Source organism: Oncorhynchus nerka, linkage group LG13, assembly GCF_034236695.1.
Source record: "Oncorhynchus nerka isolate Pitt River linkage group LG13, Oner_Uvic_2.0, whole genome shotgun sequence".
NCBI classification, from domain to species: domain Eukaryota; kingdom Metazoa; phylum Chordata; class Actinopteri; order Salmoniformes; family Salmonidae; genus Oncorhynchus; species Oncorhynchus nerka.
The window spans coordinates 32097155-32111913 of NC_088408.1; the positions used below are offsets into that span (position 1 = coordinate 32097155).

The window sequence follows — 14759 nt, forward strand, 5'->3', positions numbered from 1 at the left end:
TATAATAGGACCTAAGGGATTCCATTTGGTTTCCAGGGGCAGGCTGGGAGAAAACAGCCTGACAACCTAGACCCCAGATACCTCTGCTACTGAGTACAGTGCAGTAGTACCTGGTAGAAAGGCCCGTCATAGAGACATGTACAAGTCATTAACATCAGGAGATGATCAAATCAAACGTGATTCGTCACATCATGAGGCTGGTTAGTGTGTTACAGACAGGCTGGTTAGTGTATTACAGACAGGCTGGTTAGTGTGTTACAGACAGGCTGGTTAGTGTGTTACAGACAGGCTGGTTAGTGTGTTACAGACAGGCTGTGAATTAAACACTCAATTCTAACACTGAATTATTCTGAGCACGCTAATGTTCTACAAGCACTAGGACAATGAGTCAGGGGCACTGTTGAGTAGGGTGTGGGGTCACTGTTGAGTAGGGTGTGGGGTCATTGTTGAGTAGGGTGTGGGGTCACTGTTGAGTAGGGTGTGGGGTCACTGTTGAGTAGGGTGTGGGGTCACTGTTGAGTAGGATGTGGGGGCACTGTTGAGTAGGGTGTGTGGTCACTGTTGAGTAGGGTGTGTGGGCACTGTTGAGTAGGGTGTGGGGTCACTGTTGAGTAGGGTGTGGGGGTCACTGTTGAGTGGGGTGTGGGGTCACTGTTGAGTGGGGTGTGGGGTCACTGTTGAGTGTTACCTGTGCAGGTCTCTTCGTAGGTGGGGTTGGGGGTGAGGCCTCCAGCATAGCCCACCTGGGTGGAGTAGACTCCCTTCTGCTTCCAGAACTTTCTCTCTGCGCCCCAGAAACAGCCCATCCCTTTAAGACAACACATCTCAGTCAAAAACAGACCATCCCCTTTAACACAACACACCCCAGTCAGAAACATCCCATCCCCTTTAACACAACACACCCCAGTCAGAAACATCCCATCCCCTTTAACACAACACACCCCAGTCAGAAACATCCCATCCCTTTAACACAACACACCCCAGTCAGAAACATCCCATCCCTTTAACACAACACACCCCAGTCAGAAACATCCCATCCCCTTTAACACAACACACCCCAGTCAGAAACATTCCATCCTCTTAACACAACACACCCCAGTCAGAAACATCCCATCCCTTTAACACAACATACCCCAGTCAGAAACATCCCATCCCTTTAAGACAGCACACCTCAAGTCAGAAACGGACGGACAGTCATAGATGGATAGATGGATGGATAGTTGGAAAAATGCAATAAATAGAAGAGTGGATGAAGGGAATAAAATCCTGAACCAGTGGCAATTTCAGACGTAGTATTAGGCTGATGTAGAGTACACATTAGAGGTTGACCGATTAATCGGAATGACCGATTAATTGGGGCCGATTTCAAGTTTTCATAACAATCGGTAATCAGTATTTAAAAACATTTTTTTTACACCTTTATTTAACTAGGCAAGTCAGTTAAGAACACATTCTTATTTTCAATGATGGCCTAGGAACGGTGGGTTAACTGCCTTGTTCAGGGGCAGAACAACAGATTTTTACCTTGTCAGCTCTGGGATTAGTCCTATAATTCCTATAATAACTACAACCTAAAACTTCTTACCTGGGAATATTGAAGACTCATGTTAAAAGGAACCACCAGCTTTCATATGTTCTCATGTTCTGAGCAAGGAACTTAAACGTTAGCTTTTTTTACATGGCACATATTGCACTTTTACTTTCTTTTCCAACACTTTGTTTTTGCATTATTTAAACCAAATTGAACATGTTTCATTATTTATTTGAGGATAAATTAATATTATTGATGTATTATATTAAGTTAAAATAAGTGTTCATTTAATATTGTTGCAATTGTCATTATTACAAATATATATTTTTTAAATCGGCCGATTAATCGGTATTGGCTTTTTTGGGGGCCCTCCAATAATCGGTATCGGCGTCGAACAATCATAATCGGTATCGGCGTCGAACAATCATAATCGGTCGACCTCTAGTACACATGTATTATGTCATACCCTGGCTGACTGGGCTCTCATGCACCTTGTTTATTGGCCGATGTTGCTCTGGTCTCGATACCTCTCTTAGGTGTGAAATGAATACAACAGCCCACACACACTGATACTACAACCCATTAAAACCCTCCCACGACACTGAGGTGTATAGTCTGTCAGCAGGGAACACATCCACCTCGTGTCTGCTCTCAATCCCCTCCATTAAGGTCTGGACCTGTGTCCCAGCTTTGGATTTAGTGTCTAATCAAACCATAGTGTTCCTGGGCCTGTAAAAACAACTGATATAAAACTAATACCCACTGTAAACATTTAGCACCAAGTAATACTCCCCCACCAAATAAAACAGTAAAAATATATTAGGGTACGGCTTAAAAACGGTTATCTACAGCCATTCATTCCCCCGATTGGGTGGAGTGATTTATCTGAGAAACCAAATGACTGGTGAACTCCGTTTTCTCAACACGCAGTACTGAAGAGTTGAGTGGGGCTCAGGCAGTTTGCCTCGATGTGTGTGTGTGAGAGGTTTTTTGTGTGTGTGAGGTGATTGAGACTGAAGAGGCTCCTACACGGCTCCTACACACACACACACGCTCACGCATACACACCTTTGTGTTTGGGAGCGAATGTTGGAGTATTAACACAAGGTAGTTCTGAACGTAGCCAATCACTGGCACAGCGGTAAGGGGGGGTAGAAGACAGGCTTTTGTAGAGTCAAGGGTAACTGGCAACTTCTAAGGTAGTCCACGGGAGGCTTTGTGATTTGAAATGCTCTGCGGGTCACAAGTGCATGTAAGGCTGCTTTAAAACATGCTTATTTGTACACAGGCCCGGGAGATAAAGAGGCTGATTTCTCTGCTGTCTGTCGTGATGGATTACGCAGTTTGACTCCCCGAATGGAGAAAAGAGGAGCTGAACTAATGCATTTTATTAAAGAGATCCTAATCACCCCTTGTAATTAATCTCTACACCCCCTCCTCCTACCCTGTCCTCTCTCTCTCTCCTTTCATTTTGTTTTTGAACGTCTTTTTCTGAACCGAACAGAGTATCAGGGGAGGGGGAACTAATTATACTACACTGTCTTATTGCCACCCTCCCCTCTGTCCCCCTATCCCCTGTTTCCCCTCTCCTCTCCCCCGGCCCCCAACGTCCTCCTCCCTCTCCTCATTTGGATCACCTACCAAACATAGCCATCTGCAGTCCCTCGGGGAATGGTGGTACGGTCCTGTTGCCGTTGACATCGTGCTTGGCTGTAGGACACACAGGGAACAATGGAGAGGGTCTCTGTTAGTCAAACACACAGACAGTCCATCCCACACCACACACACACACAGGCGCAAACACACCACCATCCACCTACAGTCTCCACACCACTGATGCAATACACACAATGACTGGCCATTGTGAGATACTTTGGTGTGTCTGGTGTGTAAGGACTGCAGAGGCATTACCGTAGCTAGCGTTGCCATCGCAAACAAAGAAAGAAAGTGAAAATTCACCTGGGGGTTTTTGCAACATGCGCACATACACTGACCCATTTAAACATTCCCATTCATCTCATGCATGATTTTATAGCAGCTGCGATCTCTTCAATCAACTGACAAAGCCAGAGGTGGAAGAAGCCCATTGGGGCCTCGGAGCCACCTGGCTGAGCTAATGTGTGTTTGTGTGTGTGTGTGTGTGTGTGTGTGTGTGTGTGTGTACTGCAGATGGCCTGATGTTGTGGAGGGAAGTGTGTGGATTAGGATAAATGTGGGGGAGTGAGCCCAACATCTGGAGCTAGCCAAGCCCTTCCTGTGCTGTGTGCTCACGCATGGGTGCGTTGCCATGGCAGCTAGGCGTGCCGATACAGCCAGCTGGAGACTGAGCGCCAGGCATTCTACTGCAGCACCATATCCATACGCCCATCATAGACTCCCCAACTGTCTGTATGTCTCTCTGTCAGTCAGTCTCTATGTCTGTCTGTCTCTCTGTCTGCCTGTCTCTCTGTCACTCTGTCTCTCTGTCAGTCAGTCTCTCTGTCACTCTGTCTCTCTGTCAGTCAGTCTCTCTGTCAGTCAGTCAGTCTCTCTGTCTCTCTGTCAGTCAGTCAGTATCTGTCACTCTTGTCTCTCTGTCAGTAAGTCTCTCTGTCAGTCAGTCTCTCTGTCTCTCTGGCACTCTGTCAGTCAGTCTCTCTGTCACTCTGTCTCGCTGTAGGTCAGTCTCTCTGTCAGTTAGTCTCTCTGTCACTCTGTCTCTCTGTCAGTCAGTCAGTCAGTCTCTCTGTCATTATGTCTCTCTGTCAGTCAGTCTCTCTGTCACTCTGTCTCTCTGGCACTCTGTCTCTCTGTCAGTCAGTCTCTCAGTCAGTCAGTCTCTCTCCCAGTCAGTTTCTGTCACTCTGTCTCTCTGTCAGTCAGTCTCTCTGTCTCTCTGGCACTCTGTCAGTCAGTCTCTCTGTCTCTCTGTCACTCTGTTTCTCTGTCAGTCAATCTCTCTGTCAGTCAGTCTCTCTGTCAGTCCGTCCATCAATCCTTCATCAGTCACAGTCATAATTTTGCGTACACCAAGACCTACATAGAAGAGATTAGGGGCTAGGGAAAAGAGCTAGAGGTTGTTAGACCAGGACAGGCCAAATCTACTTGAAAGACCAAGCTGGTGCATGTATATGTGCTCCTGTCCTCTGCACTACGTGGCTCCATGATAATATCAACCGCATGGCCTCTCTATAACTCCCTGCTGCAGAGGGAGGGGACATTTTCATAACCTCAGTTTCCTTTTCTTCTCCTGTGATGTGAAACATGTTGTGATGTGGGCTGTGGCGCTCGGTTGTGAGTTTAAATACCAACACGACCTATGTCTGTGACAATACAGTCGATTTAGAGGATTTAATTTCCAGAACCGTTCACATTTGTATTCATACAAAAAAAGTTGGCAAGGTTAGTTAGACGAAAAAGACGTTCAACCCTCCGTCTGTGTTTGTGTAAAAACTCTGTCGTGTTGGCCTGAGTGGCAGAAGACCAACTGAGAGGCTCTGACTCCTGGCCAGCTTCAATAAACCCCCTCCACTTTGGAATGTGGGAGAGTGCTTCGGCAGTGCTGTGAACAGACAGGCTAGCGTGGAGCCTAGCTGGGCCCGACTCATTTAATCTGGGAGAGTGGAGTGAGGAGAATGCATTAGAACAGACATCATTAAATCACTTTTACATCCACACTGCTCACCAGCCAGCCCAGAATGTCTCACAAAATATATATTTCAGCATACAGGGACTCCCATGATACATGTAGCATAATAGTGACTTTGTCACCGTTTTACCTCAGCTTCATTTCTAGTTGTATGGACCCTGCAGCACTGATGTGAGTGAACAATAGGTTTAACATCGTTGCATTGTGGAGTATCAGTGGTGGGCTAAAGTGTAAGTAGCCCTGGACTGACCAGAGAGAATAGCAGTGCTAGGGTGATATTAGCCTAATCTTCAATGCATCCATGGCATTCTGCTGTGGCCATTCCATAGGGCCCTTACCCTCCCATATGCACAGAGGGTAAAAAGAACACCCACCCTCAGACAGCCTTTTGCCTTTCCCTGCCACTATAGCGCCACACACTAATGCTCACCACGCAGCCCCAGCCCCTATACCCTAGCCCCTATACCCTAGCCCCGGTCTCTATACCCCAGCCCCTATACCCCAGCCCCTATACCCCAGCCCCTATACCCTATACCCCAGCCCCTATACCCCAGCCCCTATACCCTAGCCCCGGTCTCTATACCCCAGCCCCTATACCCCAGCCCCTATACCCTAGCCCCGGTCTCTAAACCCCATCCCCAGCCCCTACACCCCAGCCCCGGTCTCTATACCCCAGCCCCTATACCCCAGCCCCGGTCTCTATACCCCAGTCCCTATACCTCAGCCCCGGTCTCTATACCCCAGCCCCTATATCCCAGCCCCGGTCTCTATACCCCAGCCCCTATACCACAGCCCCGGTCTCTATACCCCAGTCCCTATACCCCAGCCCCGGTCTCTATACCCCAGCCCCTATACCCCAGCCCCGGTCTCTATACCCCAGTCCCTATACCTCAGCCCCGGTCTCTATACCCCAGCCCCTATATCCCAGCCCCAGTCTCTATACCCCAGTCCCTATACCCCAGCCCCGGTCTCTATATACCCCAGCCCCGGTCTCTATACCCCAGCCCCGGTTTCTATACCTCAGCCCAAGTCCCTATACCCCAGCCCCTATACGCCAGCTCCTATACCGCAGCCCCTATACCCCAGCCCCGGTCGCTATACCCCAGTCCCTATACCTCAGCCCCGGTCTCTATACCCCAGCCCCTATACCCCATTCCCTATACCCCAGCCCCGGTCTCTATACCCCAGCCCCATCCCTATACCTCAGCCCAAGTCCCTATACCCCAGCCCCTATACCCCAGCTCATATACCGCAGCCCCTATATCCCAGCCCCAGTCTCTATACCCCAGTTTCTATACCCCAGCCCCGGTCTCTATACCCCAGCCCCGGTCTCTATTTCCCAGCCCCGGTTTCTATACCCCAGCCCGGTTTCTATACCCCAGCCCCGGTCTCTATACCCCAGCCCCTATACCCCAGCCCCTATACCCCAGCCTCTATACCCCAGTCCCTATACCCCAGCCTCTATACCCCAGCCCCATCCCTATACCTCAGCCCAAGTCCCTATACCCCAGCCCCTATACCCCAGCTCCTATACCGCAGCCCCTATACCCCAGCCCCGGTCGCTATACCCCAGCCCCTATACCCCAGCCATTATACCCCAGCCCCAGTCCCTATACCCCAGCCCCTATTACCAGCCCCAGTCCCTATACCCCATCTCCTATACCCCAGCACCGGTCCCTATACCCCAGCCCCTATACCCCAATACGGTCCCTATACCCCAGCACCTATACCCCAGCTCAAGTCCATATACCCCAGTCCCTATACCCCAGCCCCTATACCCCAGCCTCTATACCCCAGTCCGTATACCCCAGCCCCGGTCTCTATACCCCAGCCCCATCCCTATACCTCATCCCAAGTCCCTATACCCCAGCCCCTATACCCCAGCTCCTATACCGCAGCCCCTATATCCCAGCCCCAGTCTCTATACCCCAGTCCCTATACCCCAGCCCCGGTCTCTATACCCCAGCCCCGGTTTCTATACCCCAGTCCCTATACCCCAGCCCCGGTCTCTATACCCCAGCCTCTATACCCCAGTCCCTATACCCCAGCCCCGGTCTCTATGCCCCAGCCCCATCCCTATACCTCAGCCCAAGTCCCTATGACCCAGCCCCTATACTCCAGCCCCTATACCCTATACCCCAGCCCCTATATACCCCAGCCCCTATACCCTAGCCCCGGTCTCTATACCCCAGCCCCTATACCCTAGCCCCGGTCTCTATACCCCAGCCCCAGCCCCTATACCCCAGCCCCTATACCCTAGCCCCGGTCTCTATACCCCAGCCCCTATACCCCAGCCCCTATACCCTAGCCCCGGTCTCTAAACCCCATCCCCAGCCCCTACACCCCAGCCCCTATACCCTAGCCCCGGTCTCTATACCCCAGTCCCTAGACCCCAGCCCCGGTCTCTATACCCCAGCCCCAGTCCCTATACCACAGCCCCGGTCTCTATACCCCAGTCCCTATACCCCAGCCCCGGTCTCTATACCCCAGCCCCTATATCCCAGCCCCGGTCTCTATACCCCAGTCCCTATACCTCAGCCCCGGTCTCTATACTCCAGCCCCTATATCCCAGCCCCAGTCTCTATACCCCAGTCCCTATACCCCAGCCCCGGTCTCTATACCCCAGCCCCGGTCTCTATACCCCAGCCCCGGTTTCTATACCCCAGCCCCGGTTTCTATACCTCAGCCCAAGTCCCTATACCCCAGCCCCTATACGCCAGCTCCTATACCGCAGCCCCTATATCCCAGCCCCGGTCGCTATACCCCAGTCCCTATATTCCCCAGCCCCGGTCTCTATACCCCAGCCCCTAAACCCCATTCCCTATACTCCAGCCCCGGTCTCTATACCCCAGCCCCATCCCTATACCTCAGCCCAAGTCCCTATACCCCAGCCCCTATACCCCAGCTCCTATACCGCAGCCCCTATATCCCAGCCCCAGTCTCTATACCCCAGTTTCTATACCCCAGCCCCGGTTTCTATACCCCAGCCCCGGTCTCTATACCCCAGCCCCTATACCCCAGCCCCTATACCCGAGCCTCTATACCCCAGTCCCTATACCCCAGCCTCTATACCCCAGCCCCATCCCTATACCTCAGCCCAAGTCCCTATACCCCAGCCCCTATACCCCAGCTCCTATACCGCAGCCCCTATACCCCAGCCCCAGTCCCTATACCCCAGCCCCTATATCCCAGCCCCAGTCCCTATACCCCAGCCCCAGTCCCTATACCCCAGCACCGGTCCCTATACCCCAGCCCCTATACCCCAATCCGGTCCCTATACCCCAGCCCCTATACCCCAGCCTCTATACCCCAGCCCCATCCCTATACCTCAGCCCAAGTCCCTATACCCCAGCTCCTATACCGCGGCCCCTATATCCCAGCCCCAGTCTCTATACCCCAGTCCCTATACCCCAGCCCCAGTCCCTATACCCCAGCCCCGGTCTCTATACCCCAGCCCCTATACCCCAGCCTCTATACCCCAGTCCCTATACCCCAGCCCCGGTCTCTATACCCCAGCCCCATCCCTATACCTCAGCCCAAGTCCCTATACCCCAGCCCTTATACCCCAGCTCCTATACCGCAGCCCCTATACCCCAGCCTCGGTCGCTATACCCCAGCCATTATACCCCAGCCCCAGTCCCTATATCCCAGCCCCTATACCCCAGCACCGGTCCTTATACCACAGCCCGGTCCCTATACCCCAGCCCCTATACCCCAGTCCGGTCCCTATACCCCAGCCCCTAAACCCCAGCCCCAATACCCCAGTCCCTATACCCCAGCTTCTATACCCCAGCCCCGGTCGCTATACCCCAGCTCCTATAACCCAGCCCCGGTCGCTATACCCCAGCCCCTATACCCAAGCTTCTATACCCCAGCCCCGGTCGCTATACCCCAGCCCCTATACCCCAGCCACTATACCCCAGTCCCAGTCCCTATACCCCAGCCCCAGTCCCTATACCCCAACCCCTATACCCCAACCCCTATACCCCAGCACCGGTCCTTATACCCCAGCCCGGTCCCTATACCCCAGCCCCTATACCCCAGTCCGGTCCCTATACACCAGCCCCAGTAACCCAGCCCGGTCCCTATACCCCAGCCCCTATACCCCAGCCCCGGTCGCTATACCCCAGCCCCAGTCCCTATACCCAGCCCCAGTCCCTATACCCCAGCCACTATTACCAGCCCCTATTGCCAGCCCCTATACCCCAGCACCAGTCCCTATTCCCCAGCCCCTATACCCCAGCCCGGTCCCTATACCCCAGCCCCTATAGCCCAGCCCGGTCCCTATACCCCAGCCCCTATACCCCCGCCCCGGTCGCTATACCCCAGCACCCGTCCCTATACCCCAGCACCAGCCCCTATACCCCAGCCCCTATACCCCAATCCCTATACCCCAGCCCGGTCTCTGTACCCCAGCCCGATCCCTATAGCCCAGCCCCAGTCCCTATACCCCAGCCCCGTCCGTATACTCCAGTCCTTAAACCCCAGCCCCTGTTTATATACCCCAGCCCCGGTCTCTATACCCTGGCCCCTATACCCCAGCCCCAGCCATTATACCCCAGCCCCTATACCCCAGCCCCTATTACCAGCCCCTATACCCCAGCCCCTATACCCCATCTCCGGCCCCTATACCCCAGCCCCAGCCATTATACCCCAGCCCCAGTCCCTATACCCCAGCCCCTATTACCAGCCCCTATACCCCAGCCCCAGTCCCTATACCCCATCTCCGGTCCCTATACCCCAGCCCCTATACCCCAGTCCGGTCCCTATACCCCAGCCCCAATACCCCAGTCCCTATACCCCAGCTTCTATACCCCAGCCCCGGTCGCTATACCCCAGCCCCAGTCCCTATACCCAAGCTTCTATACCCCAGCCCCGGTCGCTATGCCCCGGTCGCTATACCCCAGCCCCAACCCGTATACCCCAACCCCTATACCCCAGCACCGGTCCTTATACCCCAGCCCGGTCCCTATACCCCAGCCCCTATACCCCAGTCCGTTCCCTATACCCCAGCCCCTATACCCCAGCCCCGGTCGCTATACCCCAGCCCCAGTCCCTATACCCAGCCCCAGTCCCTATACCCCAGCCACTATTACCAGCCCCTATTACCAGCCCCTATACCCCAGCCCGGTCTCTGTACCCCAGCCCGATCCCTATAGCCCAGCCCCTATACCCCCGCCCCAGTCCCTATACCCCAGCCCCGTCCGTAAACTCCAGTCCTTAAACCCCAGCCCCTGTTTATATACCCCAGCCCCGGTCTCTATACCCCGGACCCTATACCCCAGCCCCAGCCATTATACCCCAGCCCCAGCCCCTATTACCAGCCCCTATACCCCAGCCCCAGTCCCTATACCCCATCTCCGGTCCCTATACCCCAGCCCGGTCCCTATACCCCAGCCCCTATACCCCAGTCTGGTCCCTATATCCCAGCCCCTATACCCAAGCTCAAGTCCATATACCCAAGCCCCTATACCCCAGCTCCTTATCCCAGCCCCTATACCCCAGCCCCAGTCCCTATATCCCAGCCCCTATACCCCAGCCCCAATACCCCAGCTTCTATACCCCAGCCCCGGTCGCTATACCCCAGCCCCTATACCCCAGCTCCTATAACCCAGCCCCAGTCACTATATCCCAGCCCCAATACCCCAGCCCCTATACCCCAGCCCTACACCCCAGCCCCTATATCCCAGCCCCAGTCCCTATACCCCAGCACCGGTCCTTATACCCCAGCCCGGTCCCTATACCCCAGCCCATATACCCCAACCCCAGTCCCTATACCCCAGCCCCTATACCCCAGCCCCACTCCCTATACCCCAGCCCCAGTCCCTATACCCCAGCCCCGGTCCCTATACCCCAGCTCCTATACCCCAGCCCCTATACCCCAGCCCCGGTCGCTATACCCCAGCCCCAGTCCCTATACCCCAGCCCCAGTCCCTATACCCCAGCCACTTTTACCAGCCCCTATTACCAGCCCCTATACCCCAGCACCAGTCCCTATACCCCAGCCCCTATACCCCAGCCCAGCCCCTATAGCCCAGCCCGGTCCCTATACCCCAGCCCAGCCCCTATACCCCGCCCGGTCGCTATACCCCAGCCCGTCCCTATACCCCAGCACCAGCCCCTATACCCCAGCACCGGTCCTTATACCCCAGCCCGGTCCCTATACCCCAGCCCCAGTCCCTATACCCCAGCCCCGGTCCCTATACCCCAGCTCCTATACCCCAGCCCCGGTCGCTATACCCCAGCCCCAGTCCCTATACCCAGCCCCTATTACCAGCCCCTATACCCCAGCACCAGTCCCTACTCCCCAGCCCCTATACCCCAGCCCGGTCCCTAAACCCCAGCCCCTATAGCCCAGCCCGGTCCCTATACCCCAGCCCCTATACCCCCGCCCGGTCGCTATACCCCAGCCTGTCCCTATACCCCAGCACCAGCCCCTATACCCCAGCCCCTATACCCCAATCCCTATACCCCAGCCCGGTCTCTGTACCCCAGCCCGATCCCTATACCCCAGCCCATATACCCCAACCCCAGTCCCTATACCCCAGCCCCTATACCCCAGCACCGGTCCTTATACCCCAGCCCGGTCCCTATACCCCAGCCCCAGTCCCTATACCCAGCCCCAGCCCCTATTACCAGCCCCTATACCCCAGCACCAGTCCCTACTCCCCAGCCCCTATACCCCAGCCCGGTCCCTAAACCCCAGCCCCTATAGCCCAGCCCGGTCCCTATACCCCAGCTCCTATACCCCAGCCCCGGTCGCTATACCCCAGCCCCAGTCCCTATACCCAGCCCCAGCCCCTATTACCAGTCCCTACTCCCCAGCCCCTATACCCCAGCCCGGTCCCTAAACCCCAGCCCCTATAGCCCAGCCCGGTCCCTATACCCCAGCCCCTATACCCCCGCCCCGGTCGCTATACCCCAGCCTGTCCCTATACCCCAGCACCAGCCCCTATACCCCAGCCCCTATACCCCAATCCCTATACCCCAGCCCGGTCTCTGTACCCCAGCCCGATCCCTATACCCCAGCCCATATACCCCAACCCCAGTCCCTATACCCCAGCCCCTATACCCCAGCACCGGTCCTTATACCCCAGCCCGGTCCCTATACCCCAGCCCCACTCCCTATACCCCAGCCCCAGTCCCTATACCCCAGCCCCGGTCCCTATACCCCAGCTCCTATACCCCAGCCCCTATACCCCAGCCCCGGTCGCTATACCCCAGCCCCAGTCCCTATACCCCAGCCCCAGTCCCTATACCCCAGCCACTATTACCAGCCCCTATTACCAGCCCCTATACCCCAGCACCAGTCCCTATACCCCGGTCCCTATACCCCAGCCCAGCCCCTATACCCCCGCCCCGGTCGCTATACCCCAGCCCGTCCCTATACCCCAGCACCAGCCCCTATACCCCAGCCCCTATACCCCAGCACCGGTCCTTATACCCCAGCCCGGACCCTATACCCCAGCCCCAGTCCCTATACCCCAGCCCCGGTCCCTATACCCCAGCTCCTATACCCCAGCCCCGGTCGCTATACCCCAGCCCCAGTCCCTATACCCAGCCCCAGCCACTATTACCAGCCCCTATTACCAGCCCCTATACCCCAGCACCAGTCCCTACTCCCCAGCCCCTATACCCCAGCCCGGTCCCTATACCCCAGCCCCTATAGCCCAGCCCGGTCCCTATACCCCAGCCCCTATACCCCCGCCCCGGTCGCTATACCCCAGCCTGTCCCTATACCCCAGCACCAGCCCCTATACCCCAGCCCCGTCCGTATACTCCAGTCCTTAAACCCCAGCCCCTGTTTATATACCCCAGCCCCGGTCTCTATACCCCGGCCCCTATACCCCAGCCCCAGCCATTATACCCCAGCCCCAGTCCCTATACCCCAGCCCCTATTACCAGCCCCTATATCCCAGCCCCAGTCCCTATACCCAATCTCCGGTCCCTATACCCCAGCCCGGTCCCTATACCCCAGCCCCTATACCCCAGTCTGGTCCCTATATCCCAGCCCCTATACCCAAGCTCAAGTCCATATACCCAAGCCCCTATACCCCAGCTCCTTACCCCAGCCCCTATACCCCAGCCCCAGTCCCTATATCCCAGCCCCAATACCCCAGCTTCTATACCCCAGCCCCGGTCGCTATACCCCAGCCCCTATACCCCAGCTCCTATAACCCAGCCCCAGTCACTATATCCCAGCCCCAATACCCCAGCCCCTATACCCCAGCCCTACACCCCAGCCCCTATATCCCAACCCCAGTCCCTATACCCCAGCACCGGTCCTTATACCCCAGCCCGGTCCCTATACCCCAGCCCATATACCCCAACCCCAGTCCCTATACCCCAGCCCCTATACCCCAGCACCGGTCCTTATACCCCAGCCCGGTCCCTATACCCCAGCCCCACTCCCTATACCCCAGCCCCAGTCCCTATACCCCAGCCCCGGTCGCTATACCCCAGCCCCTATACCCCAGCCCCAGTCCCTATACCCCAGCCACTATTACCAGCCCCTATACCCCAGCACCAGTCCCTATACCCCAGCCCCTATACCCCAGCCCAGCCCCTATAGCCCAGACGGTCCCTATATCCCAGCCCAGCCCCTATACCCCCGCCCGGTCGCTATACCCCAGCCCGTCCCTATACCCCAGCACCAGCCCCTATAACCCAGCACCGGTCCTTATACCCCAGCCCGGTCCCTATACCCCAGCCCCACTCCCTATACCCCAGCCCCTAAACCCCAGCCCCGGTCCCTATACCCCAGCCCCGGTCGCTATACCCCAGCCCCAGTCCCTATACCCAGCCCCAGCCACTATTACCAGCCGCTATTACCAGCCCCTATACCCCAGCACCAGTCCCTATTCCCCAGCCCCTATACCCCAGCCCGGTCCCTATACCCCAGCCCCTATAGCCCAGCCCGGTCCCTATACCCCAGCCCCTATACCCCCGCCCCGGTCGCTATACCCCAGCCCGTCCCTATACCCCAGCACCAGCCCCTATACCCCAGCCCCTATACCCCAATCCCTATACCCCAGCCCGGTCTCTGTACCCCAGCCCGATCCCTATACCCCAGCCCCAGTCCCTATACCCCAGCCCCGTCCGTATACTCCAGTCCTTAAACCCCAGCCCCTGTTTATATACCCCAGCCCCGGTCCCTATACCCCAGCCCCGGTCGCTATACCCCAGCCCCAGTCCCTATACCCAGCCCCAGCCACTATTACCAGCCGCTATTACCAGCCCCTATACCCCAGCACCAGTCCCTATTCCCCAGCCCCTATACCCCAGCCCGGTCCCTATACCCCAGCCCCTATAGCCCAGCCCGGTCCCTATACCCCAGCCCCTATACCCCCGCCCCGGTCGCTATACCCCAGCCCGTCCCTATACCCCAGCACCAGCCCCTATACCCCAGCCCCTATACCCCAATCCCTATACCCCAGCCCGGTCTCTGTACCCCAGCCCGATCCCTATACCCCAGCCCCTATACCCCAGCCCCGTCCGTATACTCCAGTCCTTAAACCCCAGCCCCTGTTTATATACCCCAGCCCCGGTCTCTATACCCCGCCCCTATACCCCAGCCCCAGCCATTATACCCCAGCCCCA

At 56.3% G+C, this 14759-nt stretch overlaps 1 protein-coding gene across 1 annotated transcript in view; it reads right to left on the reverse strand.

Moving 5' to 3' along the window:
* Positions 1-14759, reverse strand: part of LOC115139372 (mitochondrial peptide methionine sulfoxide reductase-like) — a 121173-nt gene that overhangs the window by 46969 nt on the left and 59445 nt on the right. Inside the window, exons 2-3 of the mRNA XM_065026333.1 lie at positions 3173-3241; positions 689-808 (exon numbers count right to left, since the gene is read on the reverse strand). Coding sequence (XP_064882405.1) covers positions 689-808; positions 3173-3241 — 189 coding nt within the window. The remainder of the gene's footprint in view (positions 1-688; positions 809-3172; positions 3242-14759) is intronic.